Here is a 22,726-nt window from a genome sequence, read left to right as displayed (position 1 = left end):
GAACAATATGCAAAATTTACAATCAGATTGCTTTTCAGATATTTTACTGTAGACTACTACAGGCAATGATATCAGATGTACACATACACATCTGATTCCCTATTCTAGCAACTAAATGGGCACATGGCATATTAAGCAGGACAGTCCACAATAACTTGGCATGTATTGTATTCTTGGCTATGTCTCAAACCCTTTATGCGTTTTGAAATATAATATAGATTATTGAATCACAATTTATTTAATGTCCAGCAAAGTCTAATCCGTTAATGCACAAGAGATGAGCCTGTTGTTGTATCATTTTGCCAGTTGTCTTCTATAGGAGAGCAAGTACACCTACTAAGTTAAGCTAAAGCATTCATTTATCTAGAAATAGTTCTATGACTAGATCTACTCTGCTACTTCCGTAAAGTAATTATTCAAAATTAACATTTAATCTTGAAAAAAAGTTTTGGCAAAATGTTTGATCGCTCCAGGGAAAACCGGCAGATAGCCAAGGATCCAACAGTTGGGACCACAAGTGATCAGAAGACTGGGGGACTGGATGCTTCATTCACTTCTATTGGCTGCAGGATGGTGATCTCTGGCAGCGTCACAGAAGTATTATGAGCACTTCATTCACATGTTGCATATTTGGGAACTTTTGACCCTATGTTCTCCTGATCACTAGGGTTCCCAGCAGTCAGACTGCCAACGATCTGACACTTATCCCTATCTTGTAGATTGGAGATAAATGTCTTTGGTGACGCAACTCCTATAATGGCTTATCCTTAGGTTGGGTCATTAATATTTAATCTATGGCAGCCAGATACTCAGGACCCACTATCAAAATGTACAGAACTGTGCTTCTGCTGATTGGAGTGACTGACTGTATGGAAGCTATGTACATTACCATCCAGTCCAGGGTATAGCTCTAACCATGAAGGAAATATGCAACAAACCTTTAAGAAGAGCTGTTAAGATTGCCATATCAATATCTTGTTGTTCTTCAGACTCTGCATCAAATATTGTGATCTAGAAGAAAAGATATAGTAATTATTTTCTCATACTGGTTAAAGATAAAAGACTAAACCCAATATAACATTCTAGATGATTTTTATGCAGTAAAGTGTTTTTGTTTTTGTTTTTTTTTGGGGGGGGGGTGTTTTGTTTTTTTTTAGAATTAACACAACAATGCTGCCATCTACATAATAGATTTTAAAAAAATGAGTTTTAGTTTTCAGTAACGGCACCATCTTGCTCATAGGCTCTGTTTGGTATTGCAGCTCAGCCCTATCCTCTGGAAAGATGATAAGGTACAATATCAGACAAAGCCAATAGACAAAACTGGCACACTTTATTGGAAAAACAGGATTGTTTTTTCCCACATCTGAAACTGTTTGGACTACATAGCTTAAGAACTTTTAGAGCATATTATAGATATAGATAGGACCCCCACTTATAAACAAATCAGAAAGCCTCTGTAAACACATGCTGCTCCAACACCAGAGATGTGTCTATGTCCCTAGGGATAACAGTTGATCACCACTGATTTTAGCTGTTGGACCTGTAGCGATCACCTGACCACATCCAGTTTACAGTAAGTTTTCTAGATAAGACAACCTGTTTATCTTGGCTAACCTCATCTGCCTTCCTATGTAAGAAAACTGCATTCTTAATAACTTAAAACCAGGAGAGCATGCTAAAAACAGAGAAAACATGTGAAGTCAAGACTTCATGTGTTTTATCATATCAGTTTTTTCATTTTTTTTTCACTCCAAGTGAACATGTAATTCCAGTGTAAATTCTAAAAATAATCTAATTCCCTTACAACAATAATGTAAGTATAGAAAAATGAATGCAGTGTTGCTGCTACTACTACTACAGTATTACTACTATTACTATTATTATTATTATTATTATTATTACAACAAGGATCAAAACGAAGATAAGTAGTATATTGGAATTTCAATTTTAAAATAAACCTAAAATCCATACCAAATCCAATCCAAAATACAGTGTTTGATGACATCTAGTAAATATGACATTTCTACATCCATTTCATGGAAAAGTAATTTAGGAATGAGGACAACACTTACAGAATCCCGGTATTCCATGCACTCCATGAGAATAAATAAAACGTGATTAGCCTGTCTATGACCGAGACTAAAAGTCTGCTGGATCATTTGCAGAATTTCATCCTTTAGTTGTGCAGAAATCTCTCTATAGCAGACAGACATTAGGAAACTTAGCAAAAGTACAATATGAACTTTTTACTCTCACAGGGTCAACATGATTTTAATAATGTACATTAATTATTCTGATCCACAAATCAAACCAAATAAAAATATATACACTGAGTATTTTCCTGTACCTTGATCTCTACCAAAATAAATGTATAAATATGTGTATATGTACAGGTAGTAATACATTGCAGACATTTTCCCCATGCTTTATACTGTATACAGCTCTATATGTTCAGATCAGAACATGAAGAGTTGACTCCTAGAATTATAGCAGGGAGAAACAGACTACAAAGCTAATGCACTAAAAGATGATCAGATAACTGACGCTCAAATAGGCCTTCATAAGCGAGGAACCTGGAAATTCACTATAAAGAGAAACTCCCTTAGGCCGGGGCCCACGGACCAGAAACGCCACGATTTGCCTGCAGTGGAGACGCTGCGGGAAAAAACGCGGCGTTATACAGTGCAGGCAAAGTGGATAGGAGTCATGCGAATCCCATCCCCACTTTGCGGAAAAGACTGCAGTGCGGACACGCTGCGATTTGCAAAACCGTTGTGGCTTTGCAAATCGCAGCATGTCAATTATTTCTACGGAAACGCCGGCGGCTTTCCGTAGATATAATGATAAGAGAAAGTCCGCAGAGGAAAACTCAGAACTTTCTTTTAAAAGCGCTGCGGAAAGAAACACAATGCGTTCACGCAGCGGTTCTTCCCGCAGCCCTTTAGTGCTGCGGATACAGCCCGTGGGGCCTTAGCCTTAGACTAATGCTACATGTTGTGGAAACGCAGCTTTTTTTTTTTGTTTTAAAGCAGATTTTGCCGCAGTTTTTTGAGCCAAAGTCAGGAGTGGATTTAACAGAAAGGAAGGAGGAGGGGAATTCTGGCGCTGAATCCTCCTCAAAATACGCCCCCTCACAATAGAGGTCTATGTAGACCGCTAGCGTTCTTTTTCCGCTAGTGGTTTGTTCCCGCTAGAGGAAAAAAGAAGCGAGCTGCCCTTTCTTCAGGCAGATTCTGCGGCTGATTCGCCTCTCGGAAGCACCCTCCAGACTAGGCCCATTCATTTGGGCCTACTCCGGAGTGGGAAGCAGCGACTGTCGGAAGATGCGACAATCGCGGCAGGCGCATTTTGGTCCTACTCTGACGCGGCTTTCCTCGTGAATATCAGGACCAAAATAAGCAGTCCCTAGCCCCATGTGAACGGGGCCTAAGTACTTTATTTATATCTTTGTGTTTTAGTTGATATAGTATTTTACTGTAGCTGTACTGTAGCTGAAACCAGACTGGCAAAGCTAGTAATATGATATCCTTTTAACAAACAATAGGAATGAAAACTATTTTACCTTTTATCTGCAGTGTGCTTGTGTGTAAAAGCCAAGATATCTGCTGCCCTCCCTGTCCCTTCACATACCACCACAGGAACGGATGGAGTACTTCGGACATATTCCCATACCATCAAGATAACATTCGGACCTCCTTCTACTACCAAGCCAACTACAGGGACACCTTGTCCCATTCCTGTTAAATAAAAATGGTTAGATTTGTAGTTATCTATGCATTTTATATATGTTACAGTATATATGTACTTACTGTATATCTTAAGCTAGGTTCACACCTGCGTCTGGGTTTCCATTTGGGAGGTCCACTTGGGGACACCCCCCCACCTAGAACAGAAACCTAATCCACTTAAAAAAGAAGCTACCAACGGAAACCCGCAGACCCCATAAACTATAATGAATCAGCCAGGTTTCTGCCCGAAAAGGGCGAAAAATACACTTGCAGACAGAAACAGACTTCAAGCACTGGTATGAACCCAGCCTTATTGATTTGACCAAATGAAGCGAAGATTGAAGAGCAAGACATCTACTGAAGACTTGATGTTTATATATTGGGAGAGCATAATGAAGAGAACGAACAAACGAATGAAAAAAAAAGGAAAAGAAAAGGAAAAAAAAAGAACCCTTGCAGTCTGTCTGATGACTGCCCAAGATCACCTATTGTAGATGTTCTCCAATGCTTTTGGATAAATGTTCTATGAACAAAACCTTCAGCGCTAATGTACAATGCTATGTCTTAAAAGCAAAACAATTGCACACAAACACAAACTCTGGACTTGGACAACTTTTGATTATTGAAGGACACAATTAATTCTTAGATATCTCAGAACATTTTACAGTAGAACACAAGCGCTACAGTCTATGACCTCAAGCTAAAAAGATGAAAAAAAAGTGACCCCAGGAATACAAATGAGTCCATTACAGAATGACAAAGAAAATTTGTACTTTGGAATTGCCAAGTCATAGTCCTGACTCTAAGCCAGTGGTTCTTAACCTTGTTTGAGGTACTGAACCCACCAGTTTCATATGCACATTCACCGAAACCTTTTTTAGTGATAAATCAAATATGATTTTTATCCAAATTCAAGACATATGTATATATTTTTTTTACTGGTACACAAAATGAACCGTGCATATGACCTAGGGATCGATCGAACCCTGGTTAAGAACCACTGCTCTAAACCCATTGAGATGCTGTGGCATAAGTTGAAGTGGACTGCATGTGCAAGGCATCCCAGAAATAATGATAAATCGATATACGTCATCAGGGAGAAATGGCCCAAAGTACCTTCAATACATCATGAAAATCATATATGAAGCTACTGGAAATCTTTGGTGGAGGCGATTTCCGCTCATGGGGGATATAGGACAGGGGTAGGCAACCTTTTTTGTTCGGCGTGCCGATTTAAATTAAAAAATCAAAGATGAGGTCCTCAGAGTGCCGGGCAATAATTGTAAAGCTGACGACACCTACACTAAAGTCATATAGCACAAACCACAACATAGAGGTGCTGTCATTCTGCGCTCCCAGCCACATGCACTTACCACCATTTGCCTGGATACACATGTTCTTTTCCTTTAGAAGCAATGTAAGTACATGCGTAACCCACAATTAGTGGTAATGTATGTGACTGGGAGCAGAGTAAGGTCATACCTGTGGCAGTGGACACTAGCTGTCGGACACCGACGGTAGTGTGAACGCTCCCTAAGTGAAACGCAGATTAATTTCAGTCACTTTTAGTTCCTGGTGGTGCAGTAACAGAAAAACCCCAGCCAGGAATTAATCGGTGTCACACTTTCAACAAAGTGAATGCACTGGTGCCCAGGAACTGGATTTGGCTATAATTGCATCTAGTTATAGTGTCACCACCCAATAGAATCACACTACGGCTGAGGCCCCACATTTCAAAAATGCAGCTTTTTTATTGCAGATTTAGCTGCGTTTTTTTTCCGTCAAAGCCAAGAATGGCTAGAAAAGGAACAGGAAATATATAGGAAGCTTCTTATATGTCTCCCTCCTGCTCAATCTACTCCTGGTTTCGGCTAAAAAAAAAAAAACAGCAAAATCTGCAACGAAAAAAAGCTGTTTCTGACGTGGGGCTTTAGCCTAAGGCGGAGGCCCCCACGTTGTTGGAACACAGCTTTTTTTGTTACATATTTTGCTGTGTTTTTCTGAGCCTAAGCCAGGAGTGGATTGAGCAGGAGGGAGACATATAAGAAGCTTCCTATATATTTCCCATTCCTTCTGTAGCCATTTTTAGCTTTGGTTGAAATAAACCGCATCAAAATCTGCAACAAAAACGCTGCGTTTCTGCAATGTGGGGCCTCAGCCTTAGGCCTCCTGCATACAAATGGCACGGATGTGGTTTTCACTGACCTATATGTTAAAATGAATTGACAGGGCTGCAAATGCAGACAGATATAGGGGATGTATAGGACAGATATAGGACCTGCTCAATAGTTTTCAGCTCTTCAATTTGGCCCAGATACACAGCCACAAAAAGAATGGCTGTATATATGGGTCAATTGAAATATATAGGTCTGTACTTTATCCACAGTTGTAGATAAAGAGTCTGGTCATGTGCATTGCAGGTTACAACTCAATGTGCCTCATATTAATAGCAGTTAACCAAATCATGTCCCTCACATTAACCCCCTGTGTGCTTTACATAAGGGACACTGATATGTGAGACATATGGAGGTAATAAGTGAATATCTTCATTATATAGATCCTTTATTAGTATCCCCATATGTCTCACATATCAGTAACCCTGATGTGAGCCACACAGGGTTAATGTGAGGGGCATGATGGGGTTAACTGCTATTAATGTGAGGCACATGGAGTTACTAAAACTAAAGTAATAACCCCAAATGCCTGACAGTAATGACAATAGTTGGTAACACACGTACCTGGTGTTTTTACTTTCACTTTGCTTCCTCTCCTCCTCAGGGCTGCAGACGGCAGGAGCTCCTCACGTGTAGCAGCAGGTCCAGGGAGCCCTTATCCTGTGCAGTGAGAGGCTCACCTCTGATTGGTGGGCAGTGAGAGAAGGGGGCGTGTCCTACACAGCAGCTCTACCAGAGCACTGAAAGGACGCTCTCTCTCTCAATTAGTGTATGAAAGTTGCGGGCTGCCTGCCGTGCCAGCAAAATATGCCTCGCGTGCCAGTCTTGGCACGCGTGCCAGGGGTTGCCGACCCCTGATATTGGATTTCTTATCCCCTTGAGGACATGGCAATTTTCCATTTTTGCATTTTTGTTTTTTTACTCCCGCCGTCCAAAATTCATAACTTTTTTGGAACAAATTATATTTCATAATGGTACCATTTGATATTGAATACAACGGAAGTACTAGGAAGCCAGAAGAAAAGAATCAGAAAAGGGTAGAATTGAAAAAAGAAAAAAAAAGAAAAGAAAAAAACCCACAATTGAGCAAAGTTTTACAGGTTTTAGTTAATTACTGTGCATTAAAAATTATTTTAGCTTTATTCTCTGGGTCAATACAAACATGGTGATACCAAATGTATATATAGTTTCAGGTTTTAAATTCGAAATTTTAAAGAAAAAAATTCTGACACCTGTAACATTTTTGTATTCCAGAGTTATGTAAACAGTGTTTTATTTTTTTATTTTTTTTTTACTGAGCAATATGTAGTTTTTATTTCTACCATTGTGGGAACTTACAATGTTATTTGTCTAACAATCATAAAATTAAAACTAGTTCCAAACTTACTGGTATGTATTTTCTGATGAGATATGTATTCCTCAAGGTTCCTTCTAAGTTTCATCTCGTTTCCATACTTTCCAGCTGTACCATCATCCACCATGATGAAATGGGAATGCATACTGTTCAGAGTGGTAAGCTTGCTTAATGGATTTACCAGAGTTTGATAGAGACAAACTGCCTGAAATATATTTTTTTTAATTTAAGTTAAAGCTTCAAGAAGTTTTTTTGTTTTTGTTTTATAATAATTTTTATTGTATTTCAATAATTGAAGATCATAACACAATTGGACATGCATATAAAAATAAAATACAACTTCTGCAACAATACAATGACAAAGTATACATATGCATGGCGTCATACATAGGGGAATAAGTATACAAAAATTTACACGAAAGATAGGGTAATCCAATAAGGTCAACGTGACCATTACCTATGAAAAGGAGCAATAAAACATGGGGGAATTAGGGAATGTAGAGAAAAGTCCAAAATGACGTGGCAGGCAGTATTTGAGAACCTAAGTCACTAAGAGGAGACGGAAGAAAACGTAAGCTTCAAGAAGTTTTATTAAAAATAAAAAAAAAAAAAAAGCAAGAACACATTACTCTATTTTAGATTTAAACCATCTCTGCTGACCAACAGGAGAAATTATCGGAGAACCACACACGGTATTGATATACTCACATCTTTTCCAATAAGATCCTTCTGATTTTCAATAACTCCCCAGGGTGGAATGCCAATGGCACATATTTTTCTCAAGTGTTGGGAAGCATGAGCTTTTAAGGCATCACCAACATGTTTGGACACTCCTGGAAAGAGAATATAAAATGAAAGAAGATATATTTACAAGGAGTATATAAATCCAGCCCTGTAGATAGGTTAGAGTTACCTAAATCAATAGAATAGTGTTTAATCAATGCCTCTACTGCTCAGATATCGCGTTTTTTGTCAATGAGCAAATAAGCTCTCCTTAAGAAATGTGAGCATTGGTGCTTACCTCTTTGGAGAAGGGAAAAACCTTTAGTTGTTCCAACGAGCCATTAACAAAAAGATAAGATAAGATAAAATAATCCTTTAATAGTCCCACCTTGGGGAAATTTCAGCGTGTTACAGCAGCATAGTAATACAGATACAGGATAATACAGAGTAATATGTTACAGACGTAGACACAGATAAGCTGAGAAGAGAAGATATACTAGGAGTCCATGGCAGCTAAGGAAAAACAGAAGAGAAAGAGGAAGACCTCATGGTCATCCTCATAATCATTAGTTCTCTGTGCGGAGAGCTGTTCGTTTGGTCTGATGTAGATTATACAGCCTGGTCGCGGTTGGAAGGAAGGACCTGCGATAGCGCTCCTTCTCACACTTGGGGTGAAGCAGACGGTCGCTTACAGTGCTGCCAAGTCCCATCAGGGTCCCATACATGGGGTGGGATTTGTTCTCCCGCATGGAGGTCACCACAGACAGTATCCTTCTGTCACCCACCACCTGTACTGGGTCCAAGGGGCTCCCCAGGACAGAGCTGGCCCTCCTGATCAGCCTGTCAAGTCTATTTCTGTCCCTGGTTGATATACTGCTTCCCCAGCAGGCCACACCGAAAAAGATGGCTGAGGCAACCACAGAGTTGAAGAAGGCCCTAAGAAGTGTCCCCTGGACTCCGAAGGCCCTCAGCCTCCTGAGCAGGTAGAGTCTGCTGTGGCCCTTTCTGTGCAGCGCCTCCAGGTGATCAGCCCAGTCTAGTTTATTATTGAGGAGCACGCCCAGGTACTTATAGGTCCTGACTATCTCAATACATGTTCCTTGGATCTCCACCGGGGTCGGAGCACCTCTCCGTTTACTAAAGTCCACCACCATCTCCTTGGTCTTCCCAGCATTAATCCTGAGCTGGTTCTGCTGGCATCATTCAACAAAATCCCGGTTTAAGTCTCTGTATTCCCTATCATCGCCATCAGTGATAAGGCCGACTATAGCAGAGTCATCGGAGTACTTCTGTAAGTAACAGCTGGATGAGTTGTGCCTGAAGTCAGCAGTGTACAGTGTGAAGAGGAATGGGGCAAGAACTGTACCTTGAGGTGCCCCCGTATTACAGATCACAGTGTCAGACACACAGTCCTGGGCTCTCACATACTGAGGGCGGTTTGTCAGGTAGTCTAGGATCCAGTTGGACAGGTGATGGTCCACACCACCAAGGTTCAGCTTCTCCCTCAGTAGCCCTGGCTGAATGGTGTTGAACGCACTGGAGAAATCAAAGAACATTATTCTCACAGTGTTCCCGGGTTTCTCCAGGTGAGAGAGAGCTCTGTGAAGAAGGTGGATGATGGCGTCATCTACCCCAATGCCTGGCCGGTAGGCAAACTGGAGGGGGTCCAGAGCGGAGCTCACTAGGGGGCGTAGGTGTGTCAGGACCAGTCTCTCTAGGACCTTCATTAGGTGTGATGTCAGTGCTACAGGTCGGTAGTCATTGTAGCCCATCGGGTTGGGTTTCTTCGGGACTGGTACCACGCAAGATGTTTTCCACAGTTGAGGTACCACCCCCAGCTTCAGGCTCATATTGTACATGTGCGTTATAATACCACACAGCTGGTCACTGCACATTTTAAGAACTCTTGCGCTTATACCATCAGGTCCCCCCGCTTTGTTCGCTCTAATGTTCTTCATTTCCTTACACACTTGAGACTCCTGCAGGATCAGATAGTCAGATTGCAGTTGACCGCAGGTCGGTGGGGGTTGGGTCTTGGTGTGTGAGGGGAGGGCGGTTGGCTGACATGCTGGTGGAGGGAGCATTTGCTTGGAGTCGAATCTATTGAAGAATAGATTAAGCTCGTTAAGCCACTTCCTGTCCCCTACTGTTCGGTGCCTTGTCTTTTCCTTGTGTCCTGAAATTGCCTTAAGGCTGTCCCACACCTCAGAGATTCTACCCTCCCCCATCTGTAGCTCCATCTTCCGTCTGTAGTTGGCTTTCCCTTCCCTGATCAATTGTCTCAGCTGTTTCTGAACCGCCCCCAGGCCATCTTTGTCCCCAGACCTAAAAATTCTCTTTTTTTGCTTGAGGAGAGTTTTAATCTCAGAGTTAATCCATGGTTTGTTATTGGAGAAACATCTCACCTTCCTAGTTGGTACCGTGCTGTCCACACAGAAATTAATGTAGTCCGTTATGCAATGTGTGAGTCCCTCAATGTCCTCTGGAAATGAGTCTTGAAACACTTCCCATAAAGTTATATCAAAGCAGTCCCTTAGAGACTCGACACTTCCCTCTGACCAAATCTTCACGGTACGGGTAACCGCCGGTTCTCTGCGCACCAGTGGAATGTATGTGGGTCGCAGATGTACCAGGTTGTGATCTGATCTGCCTAGGGGTGGTAGGGCAGATGAGTTATATGCATCCCTTACATTGGCAAAGAGCAAGTCCAGCGTCTTGTTGTCTCTTGTATGGCAGGTTACATACTGTGTGAAGCCTGGTAGAGTGGATGCTGAGACATGGTTGAAGTCTCCAGACACAAGGAGCAGGGCATGGGGGTGAGATGATTGCAGCTCACTCACAACAGCATGGAGGACTTCACAGGCAGCGTCAGCTTTAGCAGAGGGGGGGGGGACATAGGCAGCTAGTACAATAACATGTGATAGTTCCCTTGGCAGGTAAAAAGGTCTCATGCCCATGGCTAGCAGTTCAATATCCTTTCCACACAATTGTTTCTTAACCACAATATGTCCTGGATTACACCATCTCTCATTGACAAATATTGCAATTCCTCCGCCTATTCGCTTACCGCTCTCCAGTGTTCTGTCCGCCCGAAGAAGTTTGAAGCCCTCCACGGAGGCAAGTATGTCCGGAGTGATTTCAGTAAGCCAAGTCTCTGTAAACAGCATCATACTGCACTCACGAAACTCCTGTTGATGTCTGGTCAGTGCTGTCAGTTCATCCATCTTATTCACAATTGATCTCACATTCCCCATAATGATGGACGGGATCACATGCTTTTTGCGTTTTCTTCCTTCGCGTCTCAGTATGCCGGCTCGTTTTCCGCGTTTTCTGCGTTTTCTAAGTCTCCTTATTAGTTCGTGGGGGATGGTAAGAGCATGCTTGTCCAGCTTGTCCTGCAGCATGCTTCTAAGGTGTAATAGTGTCTCCTTAGTGTAAACCAGTCTTCCTTGTCTGTGTGGAGGCATGCTTCAGACAAAAAGGCTCAAAAAGGATTTCTTTATAAGAGTTTCTGCATCAAATTCCAGCCCATGGTAAGTTCTTATACTAATACTCCTTATAGTAATAGAAAAAAGTGAAGAAAAAAGGACGGGATAGAGAAAGATCAGTTTAGTTTCAGCAACTGTAAACACATGCAGCCACACTCTAGGCAGGCGCATGGGGAAGTGGGGAAAACATCAATATCTTGACAACGCATGCAATTAACAAGGGGGAAACACTGTTTGAATTGTTTGATTCAGGTTATCCCACCCTATCTAGATGTGGGGCTGGGTTGATATGCTAGTGATGGACTCCCTTTATTGATAATTAATTCTCAATATGATAAATGCAAATAGCTTTATTAGATTTCCCAAGGCAGGGCTACTCCATCAATATGGGAGAACCGGCGCCCCAGTGCAACCCCTTTAAGCTACGCTGCCGTGTTCTTTTTAGACAATAGAGGTTTTCTCCTGACACTCCTTCCAAAAGACACCATACTAGTTAAGCCTTTTTCTAATGATACGGTCAAGAACTTGAACATTTAATATGCTAACTGAGGCCTGTAGAATCATAGACGTAGCTCTTGGGAGGGTTTCTGTATGTTTTTTGCAATTTCTCTGAACATTGCAGAGTCAGGCCATGGAGTAAATCTGCTCAGAAATTCACTCCTGGAAAAGATTGTCAACTGTTTTGAATATTTTCCATTTGTGAACTAGTTTTAAGACCTTCTAAAGATCAGATATTTTTTTTATTATGTCCTAATATGTAAAAACATAAAAAAAGGTTTCATTTGTTTTTCTCACAACTATAGATGAAAGATTAAACAAGAATAAAACAAACTATGGAAACTAAAACCAGTGAAGCCTATGACAGATTACATAAGGATTTAATACCCTCCAGTTTAAATCAATAAGGCACACAGAAGGCCTCACTTACATTGCACAATGTTCTCTGCACACTTTATTGTTTATTTGAGGTGAGATGACTGACATCATATTTGCAGAACAAGGCTGGAAATGGTGAGGAAAGGCCGAAAACCCTTTGGAGGATCAATGTTATCTGTCCTATTATATCTTCAGTATTAGTTAAAGGATATAATAATACAACATATGTATGTACAGTATTTCTGATCGATGGCTCAGCAGGAGATATGACCACTTTAACCCAGCATAGAATTATTTTATTCAATAAAACCATGCATACATTAAATATGATAGTTGTTGCTTATCAACTTAACATTTCCTCTTGGAAAAATGGTTTCCCTCTTGTAAAAATTAACCCCTTAGCGACCCTTGACGTAACTGTACGTCATGGGTCGCATGGGGATGTATGGAGCGAGCTCACACGCTGAGCTCGCTCCATACACGGCAGATGCCGGCTGTATAATACAGCCAGGACCTGCCACTAACAGCAGCGGTCGGTGCCCGAGCCGATCGCTGCTGTTAACCCTTTACACACTGCGGTCAAACGTGACCGCAGTGTGTAAACGGCGCCGGCGGCATGGGCGCCGCCATGTTTTGCCGATCGCCGCCCTCCTGAACGTCACAAGAGGGCGGTGATCGGTTGCTATGACAGCCGGAAGCCTATTGAAGGCTTCCAGGCTTGTCTCTGCACTAGATCTATTAGACGATGCCAGAGGCATCGTCTAATAGAAGTGCTGCGATTTTCCTATTCACTGCAATACTGTAGTATTGCAGTGAATAGTATGAGCGATCAGACTCCCTAGGTTTCAAGGTACCTAAGGGGTCTGATCATAAATGTAACAGAAGAAAAAAAAAAGTTTTTAAAAGTATTAAAAAAATAAAAAAAAATATAAAAGTTCAAATCACCCCCCTTTCCCTAGATCAGCTATAAAAGTAATTAAAGAACATTAAACATAAACATATTAGGTATCCCTGCGCTCCAAAATGCCTGAACTATTAGAATATTAAAACATTTATCCCGTACTGCGAACGGCGTAGCGGCAAAAAAAATAAAAACAGCCAAAAAGCGTTTTTTTTCAACACTTTGCCTCCTATAAAAAATTGAATAAAAAGTGATCAAACCATCGGATCTTTCCCCAAATGGTATCAATAGAAACGTCATCTTGTCCCGCATAAAAAGACACCACAACCAGCTCCATACATGGAAATATGAAAAAGTTACAGGTGTTAGAACATGACGACACAAATTTTTTTTTCTATTTTGCAAAGTTTATCATTTTTTTAAAAGTATCAAAAAATGTCAAATACTATATAAATTTGGTATCACCGCGTTTGTACTGACACGTAGAACACAGGTAACATGTCATTTGTACCAAACAGTGAATGCTGTAAAAATTAAACCCATAAGAAAATGGCGCAAATGCATTTTTTCTCCAATTGCGCCTCATTCTGAATTTTTTTCCAGCTTTCCAGTACATTGCACAGCATATTGAATGGTGCCATTACAAAGTACAATTTGTCCCGCAAACAATAAGCTATCATGTGACTCTGTGAACTGAAAAATGAAAAAGTTATGGCTCTTGAAATGTGAGGAGGGAAAAACGAAAATGCGAAACCAAAAAATGGCCTGGTCCTTAAGGGGTTAAAATGTATTTAAGGGCATGGTATATGCACCATAGAAGCAAACACCCTGTTATGGGTTTCATGGTGAAAAGGGGACTACCTGTAAACTCAACCTCCTTCCCGCCACAGAGACCTAGCATGTTCCTGCAGCCATCACTAGGGGAGTTTAATGTATTGAGTGAGAGTACTCAGAGTTCAGTTATAGCTGTATAATGTCCTTTGCACTGAGCCCCCACTAGTGGCAGTCATTTTTAGCAAGTACTTTGTAAAGGGAAGCATGCGATATAAAGGAAGATTTGTCATGGAGGAGCTTTTAAAACCAGATTTGCTGGATTCTGCATTGCTATAACTTGTGCCAAATTTATGAAACGTTACACAATTTTTGATAAATTTGGTATATTTTAAGTCTAACACTTGTGTCATGAGCTGTTTCCCACATATTCAATAACACCCTACATCAACTCAGCAGGCCAACCCATGTCCACTTTCCTACCCACGTTTCAAAACTAGGGTGACAGGTGCAAAAGGGCAAAACTTAAAGGTGTTTTCCACTTTCAGACCAATACTGAGAGACAAATGTTATGGTTTCTATAATAATGGTTTCTATAATAAAAAGTTGTACAATTTTCCAATATACTTTCTGTATCAATCTCTCACATTCATTCTGCTTACCTCTAGTGGATGAAACTCTGACCATGGTCATGTGATATACAGTCCATGGTCATGTGATGAGCACACAGGTGCACAGCACATTATAGTCACAGCACAGTAATCAGATGTCTGCCTGATAACAAGCCGTGCATCTGTGTGCTAGTCACATGACCATGGACCGTAAATCACATGACCATGGTCAGACTTTTATTCACTATAAATAACAGAATGAATGACAACAAGCAGAATTGATACAGAAAGTATATTGGAAAATTGTATATCTTTTCATTTTACAAACAATAACATTTGTTTCTCAATATTGGTCTGAAAGTGGCCAACCCCTTTAATAAAATTTTAGCACAAAAAAAGACCAAAAGAAAACAAAACACTATTCTGCGACTATTTGATGTAAAAAAATATGGGGTAGTTGGCTTCATAAATTTCCCTCCCAAAACAACTGTGCAGATAAGCAAAAAAAAAAAAAAAAACGTCTGTCTTTTTATAGCAGATGAGGGGTAAACAGGTAAACAGTGTTTTGGCACAAATTACACCCGATCGTACAGGGACGTCTTAGACCATGCATGTCCTGCTAAAAATTCAAGTTAAGGAATATGCAAATCAGGTTTTCAAAGAAATTTAACGTATAATCTGAAGGAGCTATTCTGCCTTGACTACTTGTCCCAGATTATTCTTTAGGTTTCTTTGAAACTCAGGTATAAGTTCCAAAAGATGGTGAAAGGAGTAAGTTCCTCTTTTCCATCAAAGAGGTCTGAGGTTCATATGTATCTGCCCCAATATGTTCAGACTGAGCACTACATTTATGAAGCACCTGGTCCACAATTTGCAATATACCATTTGTTAAAGGTGGCAAAGCATTGTGCAGAAAACTTTTATTAAGTAACTAGCCTCTGCCCGTGACTTCGTCTGTGTGTTGTTGGTGTTGATGATCCGCCTATATTCAGCAAATTGCTGCCGTTGATGGTTTGCCTGCTCGGGCGCATCAGCTGCTCTTAAGCTGTCCTGCTGCTGAACTTGTTCCCCATGCCATGCCTGTGATTGTTCCGGCATCTCAGCAGCTTGCTGGGACGCCATATAATGAGCGTGTTGTTGGCGTTGATTATCCGCCTGCTCCAGCGTTTCGGCAACTGTCAAGCTAGCCTGCCACTAAACTCATTCCTTGCGCTGTGCCCGTGATTGTTCCAGCATCTCGGCAGCTCGCTGGCACACCATATAACGAGCGTGTTAGTGCCGATGATCCCCGTCAGCTCCGCTTGAGGAGAACTCTGTGACTTCTGGCTACCTTCATAGATGTCGTTGTTTTAGAATTTTGCAACAAATTAGATTTTCTTTTTCCAGGCATGCCAATTTGGATCAAAGGTGTTTTCCCATCCAGTGTGTCAGCATGCTGTCTGGAGCTGATCAGATAATATGCAAACACATGTACAGAATGGACTGAGGGTTAGCTGAGTGTTTACATAGAAAGATAACAGACCTGGATTTATCAGAACCTGAGATAAGCTGCTGCAAGAGCAGTTTAATATAGTATATTAACATAAATTCATAACAGTTGTGAAGCCATGCCATTTACCAAGATAAAAAGTAGCCTATGTTTTAATCGAGGTTACAAACTATGTGCCAAATTTCATTCAAATCTGTTAAGCGGTTTTTGCATCATTGAGGAACAAACACAAACTTTCACATTTATAATATTAGTAGGATAGGATTCCTCTACTTTCTACTTAGAAAATTTTAAACCCGGTGTTTTTAGTCTAAGCCAATTCAAATTACAAGACATGCTCCTTGTTGATAGATCCATTACAAGGGGATACTCACAGTACTCCCCTATAGGATCTCTCATTATATTATTGCGAGTGTCAACTGAATTAGCTTAAGCACTATGTACATAGCTACAGGAGCCACCATGTTGAGGCTTCCCCCTTATGAGCTGCTGGGTTCTAGACGACACACAATCTCTTCAGTTAATTTTTGCAGGTTGTATTTCTCCTATAACTGGGGTCAATGTAAATTAGCAAGAGAGTAATGACCCCAAAAGGTGACAAATAAATGAATTAATTAAATTAAAATTTATTTATTTAATTTATTTAATGTAAAATAAAATACTTCACTATATAAAGCTATGTTTCAACAACATAAAATAAATAAAAAATTTAAATATAAAAAACACAAGTTCTTCCATACTTTAAAAAAAAAAAAAAAAAAATTATTTGAATAACCCAAAAGAAAAGAAAGAAAAATTCAAAAGCTGCATATATAAAAAATACAAAAACCCAGTCATGAACCAGGGAAAATGTCCAGGTCATAAAACGGATAAAGCACTGCAAGTAAAAACTCTTGATATCTGTGTAGATATAGCAAGTGGAAGGCAGGATTGTATAGAATGGACAATATTTTGAAAAGGCTGTCCTATAAGAGCTACCCTTGGTTATATAATATCATATCTATAATACATATTCAGTCAGACGTGACAGATATCAGTATCAGCTACAAACTTACTAACATTTCCATTTGCACAATAGGGATACCCCACAACTGATCCCACACTGCCAAGGGCCTCCCACTTTTAGGTGGAGATTTATGTTAGCCACTTTTTCTGTCAGGACATAGCAAAATTTGCTAGGATTGTTTTAGAAAATTAAGATGTTTGCTGGAGGTGTTCAGCGGGAATCGGGGATCTCCTGCATATTTGGTGGCAATGCCCTCTTATTGTTCCTTATTGGAATGAAGTTCTTAAAGTAATTGATAAGATCTGCTCAGTATCTATCCCCCGTTCCCCTGAAAACGTCCTTTTATGGCTCCCTCACAAACAATTCCGCCCACGTAGGGGGGAAAAGGATTTGGCTACCTTCCTGCTCTCTGCTGCGAAACTCCTCATCCCACTACATTGGAGGGACACCAATCCTCCCTCACTAGTCCAATGGGTTCTTAAAGTTTCAGACATCTGCTGGTTGGAAGAACTGGCACACTGGAACTCCATGACTAAATCCTCCTTTCTTAAAATGTGGTCCCCCTGGTTGTTAGCCAAAGGGTCTTTGCTGACAGGCCCTCTGTCCGCCACTTCGCTGCCAACCCACTAGGTCTCCCCCACTGTCCGCTCCTTTCACGTTACTATGTTACTGTTATTATGCTGCTATACGGTCATTCTGCTATGGTTTCAGTAGCCGAGAAGTCAAATTTGCATGATTTCTATCGCAACTTAACTTATATTCTGGATTCCCTCCCACGGTCCCCTACCCGTCCATCCGCTATGGTCCTTAGTTTGATCCCATTAAGTTTTCTGCTCCCATCCTTCTCCCTCTCCCTACCCCCTCTCCCCTCAATTCTCTCCACTCCCCTTACGCTTCCCCTCCCCCTTTCTTGTCCCCCCCCCCTCTCTCCACCTTGTTACTACTATCCTACTGATTGTTCTGGTTTCTTCCCCCGAAAAAGAAAATTGTACAACGTATGCTCGTATGTAAGTCTGCTTTAACATGTTGTATTCTACATTGTAGATAATAAAAAACAGTTTTCAAACAACTGATGAGGAGATGAAAGAATAAATACCTGTGTTAATGCCTTCTGTTAGGATCCATGCCCCAGTTGTCTCTGCAGCTTTCACCAAGCCTTTGCCAAAAACCTGCTTGACTTTAGAAGGAAACTTAAAATTCTGGACTCCCCCATGAACGGATATTACTAGTTTTGGAAGCTCCATTTGCCATTCCTTTATCATCAGATGCATGAGTTGGTCCAAAGAGGTGTCATAGGATACTCTTATATACTAAAAACAAAAATAAGAAGTCTATGAACTAAACACTTCTGGTAAATGTCCTACAAGTGTGCGGGCACAACTAGGTGGAGCTTGCTGCATATGTATTTTTATTGCTCCTGTTGTCTAAAATGCATTCTGTAAATGGAGAGGCAGTCACTGTACTTGTTTGGGGGTGACTCTACTGGCATTTATAGGTGTAACTGTCACTCTGATAGCATTTGGCTATCATTACAGGACACTGTAGCGGTCACGTACTGTAGAAAAAAATATATATATATCTCCTCAAACCTTTCTTAAAAAAGAATCTATAAATTAAACAGGCAGGATTTATACACTTCATTTGCAAAAAAAAAAATAAATAAAAATAAAGTCACATTAAGTACCTTTGCGTGGTATGTGTGATGACCACCTTGGAAATTGATGGTGCCGAAAGCGTCTGTGGGGCTGGTTTTTGTATGCTTCTGCACTGACCATTCCTCATCATTTACCTCCTGTGGTACGGAATATATTGGCCAGTCGTAATCTAGTCCAGGGTGGTCGCCAATTAACCTTCCACAGCAACACCTAAAAACAAAGAGTGTTTACAGCACGGTGGTTCAGTGGTTAGCACTGTAGCCTTGCAGCGCTGGAGTCATGGATTCGAATCCTGCTAAAGACAACATCTGCAAGGAACTTGTATGTTCTCCCCGTATTTACGTTTCCTCTGGGTACTTTGGAATTTTCACACACTACAAAGACATACTGATAGGGAATGTTGATTGTGAGCCCTAAACTGGACAGTGACTGGCAATATCTGTAAAGCACTGCAGAATATGATGGCGCTATAAGTAAGCTAAAACATTATATTCATTGGACTGCAGAAAAGGTAGAAAGCTTATGTTGGCACTTTCTTGTATTCTACATATAGTTTATTGGTATGTGCATACTCTCTTGTATTTCACTGGTGTTTTTTTTAGCATTGTATGTAATAGAAAGGAAAAAAAAAAAGAAACAAAACTTTGGGGCATTGTCTTTTACAGATGTCCTCTCCCTTTTATGATCACAGCAAACTGCAATGCGCATGGCACTAAATTCATGAAACCCTCTTCTTTCTACTCATATCTCTTCTCACCACTAAAGGCTATAGTTTCTACCCCAATTCTTTTTTTTCACTGCTGCTGACATGGTCCTTTTGAGTTAGTGCAGCTGCTGTGGGACTTCTAACAATGACATAGCTGAATGATCATTCTACACAGTAAAGCTGATGCACTCAAGATGCTTAAACTAGCTCAGGATTAGTTAGAAATGGCAAATCATGAAGTTTCCCACATGCCTAATTTCTCATAGTCTTCCTCCTCTTCACTGCGTCATCTGTAGCATCTATATTCTGTGAGATCCCACGCATGCGCTATCGGCTCTGATGCTACTGATGAGGAGGAGACCATGAGAGCTCATCATTGAAGGGGGCATGAAGAAAACGGCCAGAAGGAGGGAATGAACACTCTCAAGGGTATGACACTGCGGTTCTCAGAGCACAAAGGGTGAACGTGAGCTTCATTAGCAGAACAGCAAAAAGAAATTTTATGCAAAAACGGCTGCCTGCGTAAGAAAAACAAAGGTACAAGTAGAAGTAGCTCCTGCTTGACCCCACTCACCTGACAGTGGGGTAAAACCAATTAGTTAGAAAGCCAAGGATCCATAACATCCTTTTTCTGTTACATATCACTGAACTAACAACAAGACCAGTAAACCAGCACTACATATAGAAAGAATATAAAAACATATTTATATTCTATAATACATTTATAAATGGTATAATCTTATATTATTACATTATAATACACACAGGTTTTTAAACATGTAATCTATCCCAGCACTTAAGAAAGGTGTGAGCCAAATGCATAACTCTTGGGATTGGTGTCCTGGCCTGGATGTTATTTTAATGATAAGCAATGAAAGAAGGATTAATGGACCCATGGCTCGCTGGCTATTATTTGGACACTGGCTTTATTTGCGCATTATTCTGTGACACTATGTAGTAGTAGCAATATTCTGGAGCCATATACCAAGAGAGCCAGTAATTGAACCGTACTCCTGTAAACCCATTTACTTATATAGTAGCTGCTTTATGCAAAATCTCCTGACATGTTTTACCAAGGAAATTAAACAATTTATGGCACAAGTACAATAGTTATTTCAGTTACATTATAATAGTTCCTGCTTTATATTGGATTAATATCCTGTGCGTGGTTTATTTGCATGTAAGGTTTATGAATAACGAAGTAAAAAACATAAAATCCTAAGTACATACTAGACTACTGCTTAGACTGTGGAGTATTTGCAGATTTTGTGGAGGGCACCATAAAAGTTTAATCAGTTTCTGAATAACTTGCCTTGGTTTACTCCATGCTGCTTAAACATAGTCTATTGGCAGGAATTTTATAAAGCAAACACGTAAGTGTGTTTGCTGACAGGAAATATATTAAGCAAGTCAATGCACAATGGCCAAAACCATAGTATAAATGAGTCAAAGCATTTTATGTACAATATCCATTAATACAGACATGCAAACATTAGCGCGATTATGTAGCAATGACTGGATTTTTCTTAAGTCTTCTCAAACATCTCATCATCGTCCCTAGCATACTCAGTTAACTCATGACAACTTCATAACCAAAGAACTTACACATTGCAGTATTATAATTATTACAAGTAATGTACCTGATAAGGTTCTGGCAGACCTGGCATCCCCCGTGGCATCTGTTGGAGAAAGAACACTAGTTTATAGCAGATCCTATTATATACTATTGTGAAGTAGCATTAATATATATATTTTTTTAATCTTTATTGAAGGCTTCTATTTCTTTTAAAGTGATGCTGACTATTCAGAGCACATGTGGATAGCTGTGCCTCCCTATTGGCTGCTGTCCTGAATCGCTCTGTGACCATACAGACAACTGTGTAGTCATACAGATATGTGCCCGGGCAGCAGTTTATCACCACATATGGAGTATTTATGTATTCAGGAGGTTGCTCATTCATTGTGTAATAAACTGTGGGTTGCTTTTTCTCCTTTAACCTTTAGTAAAGATGAAAAATTTGGAGCTAAAGACAAATTTTATTTTTTTTTTATTTTCACACCCCAATGGTAATAAACTCTGTGAAAAAACACATAGGATCAAAATACTCACTATACCCCTTGATGAATTCCTTTAGGAGTCTAGTATCCAAAATGAGGTCACCTGCTGGGGTTTCAACTGCTTTAGCACCTCAGAGCATTTGTAAATGGGACATGGCGCCTAAAACTGATATCAGCATAATCAGCCTTCCAAAAGTTCACTGGCGCTCCTTCCCTCCTGCATCTTGCCGTGTGCCCATACCACATGTGTGGTATTTCGGAAGTTGGAAGAACTTGCATAACAAATTGTAGGATGCATTTTCTTCTTTAACCCCTTGTGAATGTGTAAATGCTAGGGCTATATGAATGTATTAATAAAAGAAATTGAAATGTGCAAATTTCTTGGAGGATGACCCGGCCCCGCTACTTCTTTCCCTGTTCTCCCGGACGTTTCGTAATCCTACCCGTAGACATCTTGGATTTTTATTGGTGGCAGCTCGCTCTGTCATTCCCAGGCTATGGAAGTCCACAACCCCTCCCTCGCTCATTTGTTGGCTGAATGAGGTTCTTGCCTTGCGAACTATGGAGACCCTGGTGGCTGAGCTCCGTCAGGATGATACCAAACATCAACAGACTTGGCTCCTTTGGAACCATTTTTATTATTCTGCCGACTTCCGTTCCCTCTTCCCTTCTGTGTCCCCTGTGTAATGTCCCCCTGTGCGTTTTGTCTGTTCAACTTATCCTTATTTCCTCTGACAATTGATATTCATATGTTCTGAGGTTTTTGCATATGTTTCGTTTCTCAGCTCTGCTGCGCCAGAGCATTTGCCCGTTTCTTGTTCATTTCCCACCTTGCAACTCCCCCTTCTCCCCCCCCCTTCTTTCTCCCCCAAGTTTTGCCATTATTTGACATCTCTGTATGTTATTTCCTCCCCCCCCCCCCTCTGGTTTTGTAAAATTTGTAAAACTTTCAATAAAACTTCTAATGTTGAAATGTGCAAATTTCACCTCTATTTTGTTTTAATTTTTGAGAAAAGCTTAAAGGGTTCAGCTTCTTATATGCTATTTTGACTTAACTAAGGGATTTACTTTTCAAATGGGGTGATTTATAGGGATTTCTTTCAAAGCTCCAGAACAGAATTAGACCCTTGAAAAATGGGTTTTCGAAAGATTCTAAGTTTCTTGAAATTTTTAAAATTGTGGT

At 40.5% G+C, this 22,726-nt stretch overlaps 1 protein-coding gene across 1 annotated transcript in view; it reads right to left on the bottom strand.

The window, feature by feature from the left end:
- TRPM6 (transient receptor potential cation channel subfamily M member 6) overlaps nt 1–22,726 on the bottom strand; it is a 150,228-nt gene that overhangs the window by 104,436 nt on the left and 23,066 nt on the right. Inside the window, exons 3-10 of the mRNA XM_075278405.1 lie at nt 21,126–21,164; nt 18,809–18,989; nt 18,221–18,434; nt 7,964–8,092; nt 7,293–7,460; nt 3,566–3,740; nt 2,076–2,199; nt 939–1,011 (exon numbers count right to left, since the gene is read on the bottom strand). Of these exons, the coding sequence (XP_075134506.1) occupies nt 939–1,011; nt 2,076–2,199; nt 3,566–3,740; nt 7,293–7,460; nt 7,964–8,092; nt 18,221–18,434; nt 18,809–18,989; nt 21,126–21,164 (1,103 nt within the window). The remainder of the gene's footprint in view (nt 1–938; nt 1,012–2,075; nt 2,200–3,565; nt 3,741–7,292; nt 7,461–7,963; nt 8,093–18,220; nt 18,435–18,808; nt 18,990–21,125; nt 21,165–22,726) is intronic.

The sequence above is a fragment of the Leptodactylus fuscus genome, chromosome 1, assembly GCF_031893055.1.
Source record: "Leptodactylus fuscus isolate aLepFus1 chromosome 1, aLepFus1.hap2, whole genome shotgun sequence".
NCBI lineage: Eukaryota > Metazoa > Chordata > Amphibia > Anura > Leptodactylidae > Leptodactylus > Leptodactylus fuscus.
Note: the sequence above shows the minus strand (reverse complement) of the source record. Positions and strands in the feature narration are given on the sequence as shown.